This window comes from Giraffa tippelskirchi, chromosome 2 (genome assembly GCF_054371585.1).
Source record: "Giraffa tippelskirchi isolate mGirTip1 chromosome 2, T2T-mGirTip1v1.2.pri, whole genome shotgun sequence".
Classification (NCBI taxonomy): domain Eukaryota; kingdom Metazoa; phylum Chordata; class Mammalia; order Artiodactyla; family Giraffidae; genus Giraffa; species Giraffa tippelskirchi.
The window spans coordinates 104,300,538-104,322,064 of NC_137276.1; the positions used below are offsets into that span (position 1 = coordinate 104,300,538).

General features: G+C 45.7%; 1 protein-coding gene across 3 annotated transcripts in view; it reads left to right on the top strand.

Annotated features, from left to right (window-relative positions):
* The window catches only part of GET1 (guided entry of tail-anchored proteins factor 1), a 26,085-nt gene extending 5,249 nt beyond the window's left edge, over positions 1 to 20,836 (top strand). For 2 of the 3 annotated variants that reach the window (XM_081569958.1, XM_081569957.1), the window contains exons 2-5: positions 10,497 to 10,662; positions 11,666 to 11,733; positions 14,814 to 14,928; positions 19,936 to 20,836. In XM_081569958.1, the coding sequence (XP_081426084.1) occupies positions 10,497 to 10,662; positions 11,666 to 11,733; positions 14,814 to 14,928; positions 19,936 to 20,009 (423 nt within the window). In that variant the 3' untranslated portion in view covers positions 20,010 to 20,836. Of the gene's footprint in view, positions 1 to 2,464; positions 2,623 to 10,496; positions 10,663 to 11,665; positions 11,734 to 14,813; positions 14,929 to 19,935 lie in introns of those variants that run through there. The other variant, XM_081569956.1, reaches the window with a different exon arrangement.
* The last annotated feature ends 691 nt before the right edge of the window (positions 20,837 to 21,527 follow it).

Here is a 21,527-nt window from a genome sequence, read left to right on the forward strand (position 1 = left end):
CAAAAACAGTCATTGCCTGGCCTCTGGTAGCCTGACAGTCTGGTATCCCGGTAGTTGGATCCATTGTCTTTTGTTTATTGTACTGTGGCCTTCCTTCCGATATGTAAAAAGAGAAAAGGGGTGGTCTGTGAAGAGAGTGCTGCAAAGGTGAGCACCAGCTACAGGATGTAATTAGAACAGAGTCAAAGGATAATAGGTGCAAAATGGCTTAGGGGGCAGAAAAGCACACTTAGTTACAGACTACCAATTAGGAACAGTTAAAGTAAACACTAGGAATGTTCAGGTCTGCTCACTCACTGTTCTCAAGAAAGGGAAAGAAAAACCCATTCCTCTTTTTTCCTTTTCATTGCAACAGTCTCAGTAGTGGTTTAACATTGACATAAAAGCCACTGATAGAGGGCTCCATAAACCCCATTCTGTGAAGTGGTATGAAGAGGAATTGTTGTATTATGTCAGAGGTTCCAGTTTTTCTTTTTTTTTGAAGGTCTGGTTTTGAAAAAGAAATGCTTTGATGAAAGCCCCCAGAGGTGCCAGTATCTTTTTCCAGTCTTGCTCTGGACTGAAATCCATTTGTGACATTATCACAATCTTTATTTTCTAAGAGATGGCTGCTTTTTTTTTTTTTTTTTTAAACTTGACAGTCTAGTGTGATGCTTGGATAGAGTTATCAACCTTCAACTGCTGGTGCTTTTTTGTTTTTCATTCGCTCAGTCACGTCTCTTTTCGACCCTATGGACTGTAGCATACCAGGCTTCCCTGTCCTTCACCATCTCCTGGAGCTTGCTCAAACTCATGTCCATTGAGTTGGTGATGCCATCCAACTATCTCATCTTCTGTAGTCCCCTTCTCTTCCTGCCATCCATCTTTCCCAGCTTCAGGGCCTTTTCCAATGAGTCAGTCTTTGAATCAGGTGGCCAAAGTACTGGAGCTTCAGCTTCAGCATCAGTCCTTACAATGAATATTTGAGGTTGATTTCCTTTAGGATTGACTGGTTTGATCTCCCTGCTGTCCAAGGGGACTCTCAAGAGTCTTCTCCAGCACTACAGTTTGAAAGCATCAGTTCTTCACCAGTCAGACTTCTTTATGGTCAGACTCTCACATCCATACATGACTATGGGAAAAACCATAGCTTTGACTATAGGGACCTTTGTCTGCAAAGTGATGCTTCTGCCTTTTGAGAGCTGCCCAAATAGAGCAACAGGAGAGAGCTGAGTTACTCGAATTGGGTTGCCTTTGAAGACCAGGTACTGCTGGTCTTCTCTCACCACTGTTGTACTATCCTAGACTGGACACACTCCAGGTTTTGTTTTTAAACCAAATCCTGGGGAGCTGGCAATATTCTCCTCTTCCTCCTGAAAAGCAGAGACTGGCTGCTGGGAAATGAACGCAGGAGGACCTGCCATCACTTTTCTCAAGGTTGTTGCTGCTTCCAATTCTAAACTTTTAGTGGGCAGAGGTAGCCAGGCTGCAGCCTTGGATGGTCTGGCTTCAAGGTAAGGGTATGGAGGAGAAGCAGGCACCAAGCCTGTGTTTTGGTAACCTTAGCATCACCTTTCCATGAAAATAGTTCACTCTATCTCTTACTGAACAGTTATACCTCACATGACTTCTTTAACCATAAATTTGTAGAACCACAGTTCCTCGATTCATTTTGATTGGAAATTAGTTCTCAGACTCCAGCCAGGCAGAAGAGACAGCTAATCATCTTTTGCTTTATCTACTATACATAAATGGGATTAGGATCCTTTTACTGCAAAAGCGTCCTCTTCACCTACATGTGCGTTTGTGCTCAGTCGCTTCAGTCCTGTCTGACTTCTTTGCGACCCCATGGATTGGAGCCCGCCAGGCTCCTCTGTCCATGGGATTCTCCAGGCAAGAATACTGGAGTGGGTTGCTATGGGAGGATGAAACCCTGCGTCTCTTGTCTCCTGCATTGTCAGGCAGGTTCTTTACCACCAGCGCCACCTGGGAAGCCCTTTATCACAGGTTGAATGTAACCAGGGCCTTTTACGTTAATACTTATTTTCCAGGTATGCAGTTTTGTAAATTACTTAGATTTATTACAGTGTTTAGTTTTGAAATGTAAAGACTACTTACTGAACTCTACTTGCAAAACGTTTTTGTTTTTACGTTTCCTTACTACTGTAATGACGGTCACTATTTACGGAATGGTGTCTTTAAAAATGCAGTTACTTAGGAATAAAGCTGAGTCAATTTAAAGAAAGTATTAATTACATAATAACAAGTAGTTTGCTGATAAAACAAAACTAAAGACACGGTGGAGGCCGAATTTGGAAAATAGGCTCCGCAGGGATAAATGAACCGGAGCAAAAAGGCTACGGAAGCCGGGAATGTCAAGAAACTAGAAGAAAAGATAGCCCCGCCTCCAGACATGCAGCGCAGTGCGCAGGCGCGGCGACGCCCCTCTGCGGGGCGCAGTGCTCACTGCGCACGCGCGGCCGTCGGCGTGGTCCCCATGGAGCTGCTTTAGCGGACCCGGCGGCGCCGCTAGCTTCCGAGATGAGCGCTGCCGAGGCCGACCGCTGGGCGTGGCTGCTGGTGCTCTGCTTCGTGTTTGGGTGCAATGTGCTCAGGATCCTCCTCCCGTCCTTCTCCTTCTTCGTAAGTGGCTACCTAGCCCTCCTGGGACCGGTGGGGTCGCAGCTTCGGTCCTCGGCCAGCCTGCGGTAGACATAGGGGTCTCCAGCTGGCCGCCTGAGGGCCGGATTCGGCCTGCTGAGGCGTCTGGGTTGAGCTGTTCTGTGTTCTAAGATGTTTTTGAGTGTGCTAGCGTTTGGGTACAAGGCTTTACCCCTAAATCTGGATTTCTGGATTCTTGGTGAGGAAAACAAAATATAATAACCTGCCCACACTTGGCCACGTTTTCACATGGACGCAGCCCTAAGCCTGGAGTGCTCAGTGCCTTTCTGCCCGCTCCCCCCTCATTTCCGTTATCGTCTGGCCCCTGGGGGCGGAGAGCAGCCTTCGGGTGCTGAGGGCCAGTGCCCGCAGGTCTGCAACCGGGGCTCCGGGAGGTCCGCACTTGTCGTGTGCAGTGTCCCTTGTGCCAGGTCCCAGGGGACGGGTCTCAGGGTGCAGGGGCTCCCATTCTTGGGGCGGGAGGGGTTGGAGACAGCATATACAGAGAATCTCAGTGCTCCTCGTGTTGTTTCCTGTACCCAGAGGAGCCACGGCCACCTGGGAGCACTTTGCGGGGCGTTTTGCCCATCATGAGTACAGTTCCTCGTGTTCAGTCGCCAGGACTGCTGTCACTGTCACCCCATCTTCCTATACCTCCCAGAGGAGGTGTCTGGCCCAGAATCTAGTAGTTGTACTAAGTCATCCAGCTGGTGACTGATGGCTGGAAATTTGATCTTTGGTTTGTGATCCTCCAAGGTCTGCCCTTCTGGAGCATGAATATGGTTGGGGTTGGGTGGCACATTTGATGGGAGGTGTGTGTGGGAAACGTAGGGAGCTGTTTCCCGGGGAAGGGCGCCCTCTGTATGCCTACAGTGGGACTGAGGAGCTGTCTGACTCAGACCCAGACTTCAAAGGTGGGGTGCATCACACTGTATCAATATCCTGGTAACTCAGTTCTGCTATTCTCTCCTGATATAAATCTGCGACGGCAGTGATGGTCGGGTATTTAAAGCTAGACAAGATTTCTACTTCTTTTTGTTTTACTCTACCCTGGGAAAGACCCGATGCTGGGCAAGATTGAGGGCTGGAGGAGAAGGGGGCGACAGAGGATGAGATGGTTGGATGGCATCACCGATTCGATGGACATGAGTTTGAGCAAGCACCAAGAGATAGTGAAGGACAGGGAAGCCTGGTGTGCTGAAGTCCATGGAGTCACAAAGAATTGGACACGACTGAGTGACTGAACAACAACTCGTATCCACCGAGTGCCTGTTTTGTGTAAAACTCTATCCTAGGACCTTACCACCTAAATTGCCCTGTATGAGTGCTAAGTCGCTTCAGTCATGTCTGTCTTTTTGTGACCCCATGGATTGTAGCTCACCAAGCTCCCCTGTCCATGGGATTCTCCTGGCCAGAATACTGGAGTGGTGGTAGCCATTTCCTCCTCCAGGGGATCTTCCTGACTCAGGGAATGAACCCGCATCTCTTCTGTCTCTTGCTTTGGCAGGTGGGTTCTTTACCACTAGCACCACCTTGCCCTGAAGCATGGGGAATTAATCCCATGTCTTAATCCCATCCACCGTTAAGAATTTTTCCTGATGCTGCCTTGTCTTTAAGATGATGTCCCAAGTACTTAGCATTGCATAAAATACTCTTGAAGAGCAGGCCCTTGCCCACTTTTCTTTCATTTTATTTTTTAAAAAATTGTGGTAAAATATACATAGCATGAAATTGACCACTTTAACTATTTTTAGGTACATAGTTCAGTGGCATTGAGTCTGTTCACATCTTTGTGCAGCTGTCACCACCATCCATCTCCAGAACATCTGCAGCTTCCTAAACAGAGACTCTCTCCCCACTGAACAGGAGGAGTTAGCCCCGTGCCGCTTCCCGCAGTGCCTGGCAGCCACTAGTTTACTTTCTGTCTCTCTGAATTTGACTCTTCCAGGCACCTCGTGTAAGTGAAATCATATTTTTCTGTCTTATATTTCATGTCCTTTTCTGTCTGGCTTATTTTTCCACTCAGCATAATGTCTTTAGGGTTAATCCCTGTTGTAGCCTGTGTTAGGACTTCCTTCTTTTTTAAGGCCGAATAATATTCCATTGTATGTGGAGTAGGAAATGGCAACCCACTCCAGTATCCTTTCATGGAAAATTCCGTGGACAGAGAAGCCTGGTAGGCTGTATAGTCCATGGGGTCGCAAAGAGTTGGACATGACAGAGTGACTGAGCATGCACTTACGTATTTACTACATTTTGTTTGTTACTCATCTTTCGATGGACATTTGGATTGTTTCCACCTTTTGGCTGTTGTGAGTAATGCTATTGGAACGTTGGTGTATAAGTGTTTATTTGAATCTGCTTTCATTTCTTTTGGGTAAATATCCAGAAGTAGAATTGCTGGATCATACAGTAATTCTATTTTTATTTTTTTGAGAAACTGCCATACTGTTTTCCACAGGAGCTACATCATTTAAATTCTCATCATTTCAATTTCTCCACATTCTCCATCACTTGTTATTTTTAGGTTATTATTTTTTTCTTTTTGGATAGTAGCCATCCTAATGGATGCTGAGTGGATTATCTTCATTTTCCTAATCATAAGTGGTGTTGAATACCATCTCATGTGTTTATTGGCCATCAGTATATGGAAAATGTCTATTCTGTTCTGTGGCCTTTTTTTTGGCCATGCCACATGGCTTGTGGAATTTTGGTTCCCTGACTAGGGATTGAACCTGGACCCCTCAGCCCTCTCAGTTAGCGCTAGTGAGTGGAGTGCTAACTGCTGGACCATCAGAATTCCCTGTGAGCCCTTTTTAATGGGACTTCAGGAGCTGTCCCTGGGAGAAGGGCGCCCTCTGCAGGTGCACCTCCAGAGTGAGGGGCTATCTTTTCATAGTTGAGTTAGGAGGTGGCTCAGACAGGGCTTCCTTCCTAGTTCAGTCAGTAAAGAATCTGCCTCCAGTGCAGGAGACCCAGGTTCAATCCCTGGGTCAGGAAGATTCCTTGGAGAAGGAAATGGCTACCCACTCCAGTATGCTTGCCTGGAAAATCCCGTGGACAGAGGAGCCTGGTGGGCTGCAGTCCATGGGGTCGCGAAGAGTTGGGCATGACTGAGCGACTAACACTTCACTTCTTCACTCAGACAGTAAAGAATCTGCCTGCAAAACAGGAGACTCGGGTTTGATCCCTGGGTCAGGAAGATCCCCTGGAGAAAGAAATGGCTAGCCACTCCAGTATTGCCTGGAGAATTCCATGGACAGAGGAGCCTGGCAAGCTGCAATCCATGGGGGTCACAAAGAGTTGGACACAACTGAGAGACTAACACTTTCACTAGAAGTTCTTTATATAGTCTGGATATTAACCCCTTATTAAATATATGACTTGCAGGTTTTTCTCCCATTTTGTGTGTTGCCTGGCACACCTATAGAATCACCTAGATTCTCCCGACATACCCCCATCTCTCTCCACCTCATGTTGGTTGCTGCTGCTTAGTCACTTCAGTTGTGTTCAACTCTGTGCAACCCTATGGACCTGCTAGGCTCCTCTGTCCATGGGATTCTTCAGGTAAGAATACTGGAGTGGGTTGTTATGCTCTCCTCCAGGGGATCTTCCCCACCCAGGGATCAAACCTCATGTTAGAACCACTCACAAAACTAATCTCAGTTGTTCACAGAGGCTGTTGGTGTTGTATTCCTCAGTGAATTGTTCCTGGGTTTCCCAGGTGGCTCAGTGGTAAGGAATCCACCTGCAGTGCAGGAGATGCGAGTATTTTTTGTTAATTATTTTTTAATTGAAGGATAACTGCTTTACAGAATTTTGTTGTTTTCTGTCAAACCTCAACATGAATCAGCCATAGGTATACATATATCCCCTCCCTTTTGAACCTCCCTCCCAACTCCCTCCCCATCCCACCCCTCTAGGTTGATACAGAGCCCCTGTTTGAGTTTTCTGAGCCATACAGCAAATTCCCGTTGGTTATCTATTTTACATATGATAATGTAAGTTTCCATGTTACTGTCTGCATACATCTCACCCTCTCCTCCCCTCTCCCCACATCCATAAGTCTGTTCTCTATGTCTGTTTCTTCATTGCTGTCCTGCAAATAAATTCTTCAGTACCATTTTTCTAGATTCCATATATATGCATTAGTATACAATATTTATCTTTCTCTTTCTGACTTACTTCACTTCGTATAATAGGCTCTAGGTTCATCCACCTCATTAGAACTGACTCAAATGCATTCCTTTTTATGGCTGAGTAATATTCCATGGTGTATATTTACCACAACTTCTTTATCCATTCATCTGTCAGTGGACATCTAGGTTGCGTCCATGTTCTAGCCATTGTAAATAGTGCTGCAGTGAACAATGGGATACATGTGTCTCTTTCAATTTTGGTTTCCTCAGGGTATATGCCTAGGAGTGGGATTGCTGGGTCATATGGTAGTTTTATCCCTAGTTTTTTAAGGAATCTCCATACAGTCTTCCATAATGGCTGTATCAATTTACATTCCCACCAGCAGTGCAAGAGTGCTCCCTTTTCTCCACACCCACTCCAGCATTTATTGTTTATAGACCTTTTGATGATGGCCATTCTGACCCGTGTGAGGTGATATCTCATTGTAGTTTTGACTTGCATTTCTCTAATAATGAGCGATGTTGAGCATCTTTTCATGTGTTTGTTAGCCACCTGTATGTCTTCTTTGGAGAAATGTCTGTTTAGGTCTTTTTCCCACTTTTTGATTGGGTTGTTTGTCTTTCAGGAGATGTGAGTTTGATCCCTGAATCAGAAAGGTCCCCTGGAGATGGAAATGGCAACCCACTCCAGTGTTCTTGCCTGGAAAATCCCATAGATAGAGGAGCCTGGCAGGCTACAGTCCATGGGGTCGAAAAAGAGTAGGACACAACTTGGCGACTAAACAAACACAAAAATAACAGCTATAAATAAGACCTGTCATCATTTCCAGCTCCTTCTCCAAGCTTACACCAAACCTAAGCCCTGCAGCTACCACATTCTCATAAGAAATTATTGCTGCAGTCTGCACATGCATGAGGCTTGTGCCGTATCAGATGGCTGTTTGTCATTCAGGTAAACGATAACTGGGTTTGTCCTTGGACCCAGGTCATATCCTTTTGCTGCATCCTACTGCTGTATAGCCTCTCTAATGTCAAGCCAGTTGTTGTTGTCGTTCAGTCGCTAAGTTGTGTCTGACTGTTTTCAGCCCCATGAACTGCAGCACACCAGGCTTATCTGTCCTTCACCATCTCCTGGAGTTTGCTCAAACTCATGTCCATTGAGTCGATGATGCCATCCAACCATCTCATCCTGTGTTGCTTCCTTCTCCTGCCCTCAATCTCATCAGTCTTTCCCAGAGAGTTGGCTCTTTGCATCAGGTGCCGAAAGTGTTGGAGCTTCAGCGTCAGCATCAGTCCTTCCAATGAATATTCAAGGTTGATTTCCTTTAAGACTGCAGTCCAAGGGACTCTCAAGTGTCTTCTCCAACACCACAGTTCAAAAGCATCAATTCTTTGGCATTCAGCCTTCTTTATGGTCCAGCTCTCACATCCATACATCACTACTGGACAAGACATAGCTTGAGTATGAGGACCTTTGTCAGCAAAGTGATGTCTCTACTTTTTAATGTGCTGTCTAGGTTTGTCATAGCTTTCCTTCCAAGGGGCAAGCGTCTTAATTTCATGACTGCAGTCACCATCTGCAGTGATTTTGGAGCCCCAAAAAATGAAATCTGTCACTGCTTCCTCTTTTCCCCCTTGTTTGGCCTAAGGTCGTAAATCAGTAGGGTAACCGCCACAACAACCAAGATAAAGAATATCCCCGTGACCTCTGAAAGTCCTTTTCCCCACCCAGAAGTTTCTTGATTTACAAAGTTTAAGCAGCATCTATGAACTCCTTCCTCTTAAGATGATTCTGTGGTTTTTAGAGATAGTTGGGCACATTCCTGTGCTCTTCTCTTGGGTGGATCTGGCCGGAGTGTATGTCCTTTAGTTAGAGTGTCGGGCAGTGGTCAGTCCAGGGCAGAGAGGACAAGACGAGCGTAGCGGAGGCTACGCAGTGGTAAACACAGTGTGCTGTGGGGCAGGCGCCGTCTGGTGACCAAAGGGCCTCATTGATCGGGTGCCGGAAAGGAGCCCTGGTGGGGCATTGAGGGGAGGGGCGTGTGTGCGCACCTGGAATTGAAGAGTCGCCATTCTGTGTGCCGGGCAGCGGGCATCGGGGGCAGAGGAACAGACTCCAGTATTGTGCACCTGCTATGTGCCAGTACACGAAAATATGTTAATATGTTTTTTAAAATTAGAAACAAACACGGATGTGCAGAAAAGTTCAATAGAAAGAACTAGTTTTGTTTCCTGAGCTATTTGAAAGTAGGTTGTCAACCGGAACACCCTCTTTCTCTCTTTCCCCGATGCTTTAATGTATAAACAGCGACCTTGTCCACAGCCCAAACGTTGGGTACGATCCTCCTGTCCTGTTCAGGGTTCTCTGTCCTCACGAGGTCCTTCTGAGCAGAAGGACCCTAGTCAGCATTGTGTGTAGCGCATACTTGTCACGCCTCCCTAGTCTGGAAGGAGTCTTGGTCCTTCCCTGACTTGTGTGGCTAACATTCCCGAGGATCGCAGGGCAGTGGTGTTGCACAGTGGTGTTCTGTGGATGTCTCCGTCCGATGTTGGCGGGTTTGTCACATGAAGGATGCTGTGTTTCATTACATCTCATCAGGTGCTGTGGGCATGGATTTGGGGATGTACATGCATCACTTGGGGCCAATCCTGAGGGATTCTCAGTCCCCTGCGAGGTCACCCGTGAACCTCTGTGCACCAGTGTGAGAGTGGTCACCTCTCTCTCTCCTCACTCTCCCGGGACCCTCACTCGTCCTGGTGGATCTGGCACCCACTGCCATCTGGAGTCCGGGCCGCTGGCGTTCCCGGCAGGTTTGTGTGTGTGTGTTGGGGGTTAGTGCCTGGGAAAGGCGTCAGGGGTGGCGAGAGTGTGTCCCTTCCACTATCTGGGCACTAGGAACACCCTGGGGAGGGCGCCTGGGCCAGCTGCTTCCCACAGGGGCCCTGGCTGTGCAGATGTATCCTTTACAAACATTTATGTCTGTTATTTCCTCTGTCTGTGTATCTGGAAAGTCACATGTCTCCACTTTTAATCTACCGCTGCAGAACTCATTCTGGTTTTCTGCAGATTTGTATTTCTCACTCCCTTTTCTTGCAGTGAGAACACTGGTCCCATTATTCTCAGTAGGTTTACTTGACTGGCTCAATGCTTTTAAATGAGCCTCAGTCTCCAGCACTGCCCCATCCTTCTCTGGGGCTCTGACACTGTGTTAGGCTGGGTTCCTTCTTCCTGTCGTGTATGTTTATGTATGCCCCCGTCACCTACTGGGACTCTGACTCTCATGCCAGGCAGCTCCTCTGTAGGAGTGCTGTCTTCACCAGCCACCACTTCATCCCTGACACCCAGCACCCACCCCTGCTCTGCCCTAATTGAGGACAGAATTGAATTTTTAAGGGTGGGAAGAGGATGTGGGATCCTTGCCGCCTGAGTGCTGCTCTGGGGGTGGAATCAGTGTTCACTCTATAATCACAGTTTTACAGTGAAAGTGAAGGCAATGTACATTTGTGCTGTAGCAGCCGAAGGAAAGACATAGTTGACAGGAGACTCGCCTGCAAGGAGTCTGTCTGTGCGGTGACTGTGGGCACCATGCACAGAACATGCAGCAGAGCCAGGCTGTGGAGGTAAAGGGCAGCTCGCCCAGGAGCAGGAGGCAGCAAGCCCATAGGACGGAGGAGGAGGCGGGGGCCAAGGCCCTGACCCGCTCTTTCCTCCCCCAGATGTCCCGGGTGCTGCAGAAGGACGCAGAGCAGGAGTCCCAGATGCGAGCCGAGATCCAGGGCATGAAGCAGGAGCTCTCCACCGTCAACATGATGGATGAGTTCGCCAGATATGCCAGGCTGGAGAGGAAGATCAACAAGATGACGGATAAACTCAAAACTCACGGTACTGTGCTCAGCTGTAGCTTAGAAAGCTTTGTAAGGGCTGATTCACAGAGAAGCCTTTATATGAAGATTCATAGTGTACACCCTCTGAGCTTCAATGTTCTGATGTTGATGGATAGTTTTAAGTGGTCTGGAAGAGACCCGACAATAATTCTTACTTTCTCCTTAGTTTGTTGGTGAACCTTTGCTTTCTAAACACAGAAACCTGGGAATTCCCTGGTGGTCCAGTGGTTAGGACTCTGTGCTTTCACTGCCAGGGACCCAGGTTCCATCCCTGGTCCGGAAACTAAGATCACACAAGCCTCGAGGTGTGGCCAAAAAATTTTTTTAAAAACTCAAAAAACAAAAAAAACCCACACAGAAAGCTCTAACATGCTCTTAGATTTTCTTCACTCTCTGTAGGCTGATATTTTCAAATTCAACACTTTCTGAGAGAAGCCCACGAAAATCTTATAGTGAATTTTCAATGGCTTTTGTGAACACACTCTAAAAATTGCCCAGGAGTCTCCTTATCTGAGTGTTGACTTCAGGGTGGGGATCAGGTCTTACTCAGCTGCTGTTCCTAACTCTCTCATGGGACGGACAGGAGGTCAGTCTGCGTGCCAAGAGCGTGCGTGTCTTGTAAAAGACGCCGAGGGGGCCTCCCCAGGCCTGAGACAATATAGACTATGGATTAGTGTCCTGTGTGGGGCTGGGAAGTCTGGAAAGAAAGTATAGTTCTGTTGGTTAAATGTGTTGTAAAATGAATCTCTGATTTAGATGAATAGTTTTAAGAGTTTTTAAAATTAAAGCTTCAGATCTCATAATCTGCATGTGATTCTATTTTAAATAATGGCATAGTGGGTGATTTTTAAGAAATTCCTTTTTATATTTTCTAAGCATGTTGAGCAAATGTTGCAATACATAGTTAGAAAATGTTTAATGAGAGGAAAAAACATTTCTGTGTTCTTGAATATTGCTTCATTTTTTTTTTAGGACTGATATCATTTGTTTTTTCCTTTCAGTGAAAGCACGGACAGCTCAACTGGCCAAGATAAAATGGGTTATAAGTGTTGCCTTCTACATATTGCAAGTAAGTGTCCTGTTGTGTCACTTGGGGTCGTTGAAGTCCTCCAAAACCGTGTGACCCAGAATCCAGGCCTGGGAATTCAGGCTTTCCCACTCTCAGCTGCTGGCTGGTCCTGCTAGTGTGTGACTCTGAACACTGTGAATTTCTTAGTTAGACTTAAGAAAAAAAGCCTTTCTTCCTCTTAGTCTCTTTTAGCTTTTCTCTTTGTTGTTGTTGTTTAGTCACTCAGTCGTGTCTGACTCTTTGCAACCCCGTGGACTGCAGCATGCCAGGCTTCCCTGTCCTTTACTATTTTCCAGAGTTTGCTCAAACTCATGTCCATTGAGTCAGTGATGCCTTCCAACTGTCCTATCCTCTTCCATCCTCCTCCTGCCTTCAGTCTTTCCCAGCATCAGGGTCTTTTCCAGTGAGTCAGCTCTTCACATCAAGTGACCCAAGTATTGGAGTTTCAACTTCAGCATCAGTCCTTCCAGTGAATATTCAGGGTTGTTTTCCTTTAAGTTTGACTGGTGGTTTGATCTCCTTGCTGTCCAAGGGACTCTCAAGAGTCTTCTGTAGCACTACAATTTGAAAACATTAATCCTTCATCACTCCGCCTTCTTTATGGTCCAGTTTTCACATCTGTACCTGACTGCTGGAAAACCATAGCTTTAATTATACAGACCTTTGTCAGCAAAGTGATGCCTCTGCTTTTTAGTATGCTGTCTAGGTTTGACATAGCTTTTCTTTCCAGGAGCAAGCAATTTTTAATTTCGTGGTTGCAATCACCGTCTGCAGTGATTTTGGAGCCCAAGAAAATAAAATCTGTCACTCTTTCCACTTTTTCTGCATGTATTTGCCATGAAGTGATGGGAGAAGATGCCATGATCTTAGTTTTTTGAGTGTCGAGTTTCGAGCTAGCTTTTTCACTCTCCTCTTTCACCCTCATCAAGAAGCTCTTTAGTTCCTCTTTGCTTTCTGCCATTAGAGTGGTGTCATCTGCATATCTGAGGTTGTTGATATTTCTCCTGGCTACCCCCTCCAGTATTCTTGCCCGGAGAATTCCATGGACAGAGGAGCCTGGAGGGTTACAGTTCATGGGATCTGTAGTCAGACATGACTGAGCTTTTCTCTTTAAGAGTTGTTAAATGTTGGAGTTTTTTTAGCACATGAGCTGCTCTGGAGTTCTTTCATGTTGCAGTGTTGGAAGCCTGGGGGATCAAGTCAGAGAGCTTATTATTATTTTTTCAGCTTCCTGTTTGCTTTTATTTACTTTTTTATCGGCAGATAATTACCTTACAGTGTTGTGGTGGTCTCTGCCATACATCAGTGCAGACCAGTCATAATTATATAAATATATCTTCTCCCTTTTGAGCCTCCCTTCTGCCTCCATTCCACCCTTCTCGGTCATCACAGAGTGCCACGCTGGGCTCCTTGTGCTACACAGCAGCTTCTCCCTAGCTGTCTATTTTACACATGATAGTGTATATGTGGCAGCGCAGCTCTCTATTTTCCACCCTCTTCTTCCCCTGCTGTGTCCACCAGTCCTTTCTCTGTGTCTGAATCTTTGTTTCTTCTCTGTGATAGGTTCATCAGTACTATTTTTCTAGATTCCACATACATGCGTTAATATTTGATATTTATTTTTCTCTTTCTGACTTACTTCACTTTGTATAACAGGCTCTAGGTTCATCCACCTCACTACAACTGACTCAAATTCGTTCCTTTTAATGGCTGAATAATATTTCATTGTGTATATGTACCACTGCTTCTTGATCCATTCATCTGTCGATGGACATCTAGGTTGCTTCCACGTCCTGGCTATTGTAAATAGTACTGCAGTGAACGTTGGAGTGTGTGTGTGTCTTTCTGAATTGTGGTTTCTCAGGGTATATGCCCAGCAGTGGGATTGCTGAGTCATATGGTAGTTTTATTCCTAGTCTCCATACTGTTCTCCATAGGGGCTGTACCAATTTACATTTGTACCAACAGTGCAGTAGGGTTCCTTTTTCTCTACATCCTCTCCAGCATTTATTGTCTGTTGCTACGGTTGTTTAGTCACCAAGTCATGTTTAGTGCCAAGTCTTTTGCGACCCCATGGACTGGAGCCCACCAGACTCCTCTGTCCATGGAATTTTCCAGGCAAGAACACTGGAGTGGGTAGCCATTTCCTTCTCCAGGGGATGTTCTGACTGAGGGATCAAACTTGCGTCTCCTGCATTGACTGGCAGATTCTTTACAGTCTGCGCCACCCAGGGAAGCCCTTTATTATTTGTAGTTGATAGCTTATTTAGACATTATGTTTTTTGAGGTGGTCAGTGATGTGGCAGTTGCTTGTCACCTGTGTAGATGACGAGTAGCTGTCTGTTCCAGTCAGGGGATACCTTATTCTAACCCAAGTCCAGCACCATTGCTTCCCAACTTTCTCATGTGGTGGATTTTTCCTTGTTTCATTTCTGGCCCCTGCTCCTCTCCCTCCACCCTGAGGTTGTGGATGGGCTGCACAAGAGGCTAGAAGCCGCTTTAAATGATCTCCGAGTGTCAGTGCTGGGAGCCCTGCCCCCCCAGTCCCGGTGGTCTGGGGTGTGCGAGGACTTTGATCCTGGGGCACTGTCACTTTGCTACAAGAGAGGTTTCACAGGAACAGGAGTTGCAAGAGCCGCCCTCTTGGGTCTGGTCACCTGAGTGGCATGTTCAAGACCATGGAGAGGAGGGAAGGCGGCTGATAGAACGCTGCTGGGAAAGGCGGAGCCATTGAACTTCACAGAGGGCTCGCTGCTGCGCTTGGGTTGAGGGTGGGAGGAACAGCTAGTTTTCTCACGGGTCCAAGAGACGTCTCTGTTGTCACAGACGAGGTGTATTGAGCATAAGCTGGCCACTTCGAGGGGTTGCTTAATGGGAAGAGAACAGATACACTGTGGGAGACCCTGGATAATGTAGCAGCTAGTTTCATCATGTATGTGGATGGTGAGGACTGGGCTGGCCGGGTGTGAGGTCACTGACTGGCAGAGTTTCCATAGTTTGCCTTCCTGTTTCCTTTTCTTCCGTGGTGGCGGGTTGTGTGACGGGCAGGGTGTCTCCGCTCACCAGCCGTGTCTCCGCAGGCTGCCCTGATGGTCTCGCTCATCTGGAAGTATTACTCTGTCCCTGTGGCTGTGGTGCCAAGCAAGTGGATAACTCCCCTGGACCGCCTGGTAGCATTTCCTACAAGAGTCGCAGGTGAGAGGGTTCTGGCAGGTGTGGTGGGGAGCGTGGCTAAGGCTGATGTGGGGCGTGTGCAGTCAGTGACCTCACCCTGCCGCTTGGGGGTGCTTGTGTCCGCCCCTCCCATGAGGCTTGCAGCGAAGAGACCAACACCAGGAGAATTTACTTAACTAGTCCAGCATGACCGAACTGTGAACTCAGTTTTTAGGTCAGTCGCTCAGTCGTGTCCCACTCTTTGCAACCCCATGAACCGCAGCATGCCAGGCCTCCCTGTCCATCACCAACTCCCGGAGTTTTCCCAAACTCATGTCTATTGAGTTGGTGATGCCATCCAACCATCTCATCCTCTGTCGTCCGCTTCTCTTCCTGCCCTCAATCTTTCCCAGCATCAGGGTCTTTTCAAATGAGTCAGCTCTTTGCATCAGGTGGCCAAAGGATTGGAGTTTCAGCTTCAACATCAGCTCTTCCAATGAACACCCAGGACTGATCTCCTTTAGGATGGACTGGTTGGATCTCCTTGCAGTCCAAGGAGTCTTCTCCAACACCACAGTTCAAAGGCATCAATTCTTTGGTGCTCAGCCTTCTTTGTGTCCAACTCTCACATCCATACATGACTACTGGAAAAACCATAGCCTTGACTGAACGAACCTTTGTTGACAAAGTCTCTGCTTCTTAATATGCTGTCTAGGTTGGTCATAACTTTCCTCCCAAGGAGTAAGCATCGTTTAATTTCATGGCTGCAATCACCATCTGCAGTGATTTTGGACTCCCCAAAAATAAAGTCAGCCACTGTTTCCACTGTTTCCCCTCTATTTGCCATGAAGTGTTGGGACCGGATGCTATGATCTTAGTTTTCTGAATGTTGAGCTTTAAGCCAACTTTTTCACTCTCCTCTCTCACTTTCATCAAGAGGCTCTTTAGTTCTTCTTCACTTTCTGCCAGAAGGGTGGTGTCATCTGCATATCTGAGGTTATTGATATTTCTCCTGGCAGTCTTGATTCCAGCTTGTGCTTCCTCCAGCCCAGCGTTTCTCATGATGTACTCTGCATATAAGTTAAACAAGCAGGGTGACAATATACAGCCTTGACGTACTCCTTTTCCTATTTGGAACCAGTCTGCTGTTCCATGTCCAGTTCTAACTGTTGCTTCCTGACCTGCATACAGGGTTCTCAAGAGGCAGGTCAGGTGGTCTGTTATTCCCATCTCTTTCCGAATTTTCTACAGTTTATTGTGATCCACACAGTCAAAGGCTTTGGCATAGTCAATAAAGCAGAAATAGATGTTTTTCTGGAACTCTCTTGCTTTTTTGATGATCCAGCGAATGTTGGCAATTTGATCTCTGGTTCCTCTGCCTTTCCTAAAACCAGCTTGAACATCTGGAAGTTCACAGTTCATGCATTGCTGAAGCCTGGCTTGGAGAGTTTTGAGCATTACTTTACTAGCGTGTGAGATGAGTGCAGTTGTGCGGTAGTTTGAGCATTCTTTGTCATTGCCTTTCTTTGGGATTGGAATGAAAACTGAGCTTTTGCAGCCCTGTGGCCACTGCTGAGTTTTCCAAATTTGCTGACATACTGAGTGCAGCACTTTCACAGCATCATCTTTTTGGATTTGAAATAGCTCAACTGGAATTCCGTCACCTTCACTAGCTTTGTTCGTAGTGATACTTCCTAAGGCTCACTTGACTTCACATTAAAGGATGTCTGGCTCTAGGTAAGTGATCACACCATCATGATTATCGGGGTCGTGAAGATCTTTTCTGTATAGTTCTTCTGTGTATTCTTGCCACCTCTTCTTAATGTCTTCTGCTTCTGTTAGGTCCATACCATTTCTGTCTTTTATTGAGCCCATCCTTGCATGAAATGTTCCCTTGGTATCTCTAATTTTCTTGAAGAGATCTCTAGTCTTTCCTATTCTGTTTTCCTCTATTTCTTTGCATTGATCGCTGAGGAAGGTTTTCTTATCTCTCCTTGCTATTCTTTGGAACTGTACATTCTAATGGGTATATCTTTCCTTTTCTCCTTTGCTTTTCACTTCTCTTCTTTTCTCAGCTATTTGTAAGACCTCCTCAGACAGCCATTTTGCTTTTTTGCATTTCTTTTTCTTGGGGATGGTCTTGTTCCCTGTCTTCTGTACAGTGTCACAAACCTCTCTCCATTGTTCATCAGGCACTCTGTCTATCAGATCTAGTCCCTTAAATCTATTTCTCACTTCCACTGTATAATCATCAGGGATTTGATTTAGGTCATACCCGAATGGTCTAGTGGTTTTCCCTACTTTATTCAATTTAAGTCTGAATTTGGCAATAAGGAGTTCATGATCTGAGCCATAGTCAGCTCCCGGTCTTGTTTTTGCTGACTGTATAGAGCTTTTCCATCTTTGGCTGCAAAGAATATAGTCAACTTGATTTCGGTGTTGACCATCTGGTGATGTCCATGTGTCGAGTCTTCTCTTGTGTTGTTGGAAGAGGGTGTTTGCTATGACCAGTGCGTTCTCTTGGCAAAACTCTAATAGCCTTTGCCCTGCTTCATTCTGTACTCCAAGGCCAAATTTACCTGTTACTGCAGGTATTTCTTGACTTCCTGCTTTTGCATTCTAGTCCCTTATAATGAAAAGGACATCTTTTTTGGGCGTTAGTTCTAAAAGGTCTTGTAGGTCTTCATGGAACCATTCAGCTTCTTCAGCGTTACTGGTCGGGACATAGACTTGGATTACCATGATGTTGAATGGTTTGCCTTAGAAACGAACAGAGATCATCCTGTCGTTTTTGAGATTGCATCCAAGTACTGCATTTCAGACTCTTTTGTTGACTATGATGGCTACTCCGTTTCTTCTAAGGGATTCTTGTCCATAGTAGTAGATGTAATGGTCATCTGAGTTAAATTCACCCATTCCAGTCCATCTTAGTTCGCTGATTCCTAGAATGTCGATGTTCACTCCTGTGTCACGCAGCCGCCACTCCTGCGCTGTCGCGCAGCTGCCGTCCAAGGTAAGAGAAACCCAAGTAAGACAGCAGGCGCTGAGAGAGGGCATCAGAGGGCAGACAGACTGAAACCACAATCACAGACAACTAGCCAATCTGATCACGCGGGCCACAGCTTGTCTAACTCACTCAATGAAACTAAGCCATGCTGTGTGGGGCCACCCAAGACGGACGGGTCATGGTGGAGAAGTCTGACAGAATGTGGTCCACTGGAGAAGGGAATGGCAAATCACTTTGGTATTCTTGCCTTGAGAACCCCATGAACAGTATGAAAAGGCAAAAAGATAGGACACTGAAAGATGAACTCCCTAGGTCGGTAGGTGCCCAATATGCTACTGGAGATCAGTGGAGAAATAACTCCAGAAAGAATGAAGGGATGGAGGAGCCAAAGCAAAAACAACACCTTGTTGTGGATGTGACTGATGATAGAAGCAAGGTCCGAAGCTGCAAAGAGCAGTATTGCATAGGAACTTGGAATGTTAGGTCCATGAATCAAGGCAAATTGGAAGTGGTCAAACTTCCCAGAGTGGCAAGAGTGAACTGTGAACTAGCAGAGCTGCAATTCAACCCCAGCCTGCCTCTGCAGTCCAAGGCCAATACCATGGTCTGATACTCGTTTATTGAAACACCACTTCTAATTCCCAGATTCAGTGGCTCCTTTTGAATTCACGCTATGCTTAGTCCCTCAGCAGCATTTCCTGCTGTTGGCCACTCTTTCACTTTTGAAAGAATTTTTTTCAGATATTAAAATCAGTCCGTGTCATAGGAATTCTCTGGCAGTCCAGTGGTTAGGAATCTGTGCTTCCACTGCATGGGGCTCGGGTTCAATCCCTGGTTGGAGAACTAAGATCCTGCATGCCACCTGGCATGGCCAAAAAAAGAAAAATTAGTACATGTGTTTGTAGAATGAATAGAAATATCAGAAAAAGTTTTTAAAAGACTCATTAGCTATGGATATCCCTCTTAACGTTGTGGTGTATTTTTTCCAGTCTTCTTTCTTATATATTTTTATACAGTAAAGGTTATCTGACACATACAATTTTTTACCCTTCCTATTATTTAAGCCTTTTCCCACATTGGGCTTCCCTAGTGGCTCAGACAGTAAAGAATCTGCGTGTAATGTCGGAGACCTGGGTTTGATCCCTGGGTTGGGAAGATCCCCTGGAGAAGGGAATGGCCATCCACTCCAGTATTCTGGCCTGGAGAATTCCGTGGACTATATAGTCCATGGGGTCACAAAGGGTTGGACACGACTAAGCGACTTTTACTTTCCCACATCATTAAGTTTCTTCACATTCGGAGACTGAAATGCTGCTGGCTATGCCGAGAGGGCAGCTTACTAAGTTTCTTTATGAAGGAACTTTGAGTAGCTGTTCTTCACTTAGATGTGTTATAATTTATTAATTTCCCTGCTAAAGGACATTCGTTTCAGTCCCGAGTTGTTGCTGTGGAGTGGACGCTGTAGTACACGTGCTGCTCAGCCAGTCTGTGGCTGTGATTTGTGGTCACACTGGAGGTGAATTACTACGTCAGCTTAGCCAATCCCCTTTCTTCCCCTCCTCTTCCCCCTTTCTGGATTCAACCAGGAGGGCACGGCCGGTGGTTCTCAGTGGTCCTGAGCTGAGGAGCTAAGAGGCCACCCTTCCAGGCATCTTGTGGCCTGCCGTCCTATCTTTCAGCCACCAGTGGGGCAGGGAAGGCCCGGGTAAACATTGCTCCGTGTTTGTAAGCTTTTGTGAGAAGGGAAAGACAAGTGGTCTGAGAGGGTGGTCCTATAGTCAGTTAATATCATAAATAATGATGCACAGCTCTCAGGCAGGAAAGAGAAATTCAAATCACTGTTTATTCTGAGTAATTCCTGCAGGTCTGTGAATCGGTCGAAAGCATGATCTGTTTGAACCCACAGAACACAAACTTCGACTTAGCCCAGCATGACTCAGAGAGGACCAGCGTACTCCATTTCCCAGAAGTCAAAGGCAGCAGGGGCAGAAAATGTGGGCGGCACTCCTGCATGCTCTCATGTTGAATTTCTTTGTTTTTAGGTGGTGTTGGAATTACCTGTTGGATTTTAGTCTGTAACAAGGTCGTGGCTATTGTGCTTCACCCTTTCAGCTGAAAACGAAGATGAATTTGACTACAGCACTTTCAAAAACGAATTTTCACTGAGGAGGTTTCAAGTCTGATTTATACTTTTTTTTTTTTTAAAGAAACACAAGCCACAGATTAGTTGTTGTTGAACATGTTTGTTCTTGGATTTCATGTTGAGATTCTTAGAAGAATCACGATTTTCTATACTTGTCATGGGTCGTGAAGGTCAGTCTCACACGTGTGCACTGGCCACCATGGCACCAGATTTGTGACGAGAAGTGTGTGACATTATGGGCTACACGTTGTTACTTGTGATCTGCACTCATGACATGTTTTAAAGGTCATCTTGCCAACTGGAAAGTCAGACTTTTCTAATAACTTAAGTGCTTTAAAGAGTTGGAGCTATTTTTAATTCTGATTACCAAGTAGCTTAATTTTAATACCACTACTAGAGTTTGAAAATTTGTGTTTTAATTTCATGCAGTAGTACTAGGAGAGTAACACTAACTAACAGTGCCCTTTTCTTCCTCTGTTTCAAACGTCATTTGTTGGGCAAGCCTTCAGATGTTGTCTACTTATTTGAAGCTAATGTTTCATTGCTGTGTTTTATAAATGTATTCATGAACCCATAATGCATTGTTTTATGCTTAAACTGTGTGTTTTATAAAGTATTTCCAGTGAAGGGTATTTTTTAAAGCATATAATTTTTATGCTCTGTAGAATGGAACAAAGTTAAAAAGAAACTAGGACCCCTGATTAAATTACTTTGAATGACTGCGTGTTTGCCCCATCAAGTACCATTCTGCTAAGTAATTTTTAAAACACTTTTTTCTAATTAAAATTTTTGCAAGCGCTTGTGTGACTTCGTTCCTTATGGCCACTTTTTGCTATAACTGATCAGTGGTGGGAGCTTGCACCGATCACTAAGTGAGACTCAGCCCTGTAAAGCCAAATTCTAGCGTGTTTTTGTTTTGTTTTTAAATTATTTATTTGAAGCATAATTGCTTTACAATATTGTGTTAGTTTCTGCTGTACAACAGCATGAGTCAACTATATGTAGACATGTATCCCCTCCTTCTTGAGCCTCCCTCCCACCCTCCTGTCACAGCCCTCTAGGTCATGTCAGAGCACTGAGTGAGCTCCCTGTGCTGTACAGCAGCTTCCCACTAGCTGTTTTGCACATGGTAGTGTGTGTACGTCATTGCTACTGTCTGTCTGTCCCACTTTCTCCTTCCCCTGCTGTGTCCACAGGTCCATTCTCTACACAAGTGTCTCTGTTCCTGCCCTGTGGATAGGTTCATCGGTACCATTTTTCTGGATTCTGTATATATGTGTTAATATGTGATGTTTGTTTTTCTCCTTCTGACTTCACGCTGTATGACAGACTCTAGGTCCATCCACATCACTGCAAATGACCCAGTTTTTTTCCTTTTTATGGCTGAATACTCCATTATATATATGTACCACATCTTCTTTATCGCTTCCTCTGTCAATGGACATCTAGATTGCTTTCATGTAGCACAAATTTTAAAAGATCATGTTTGTG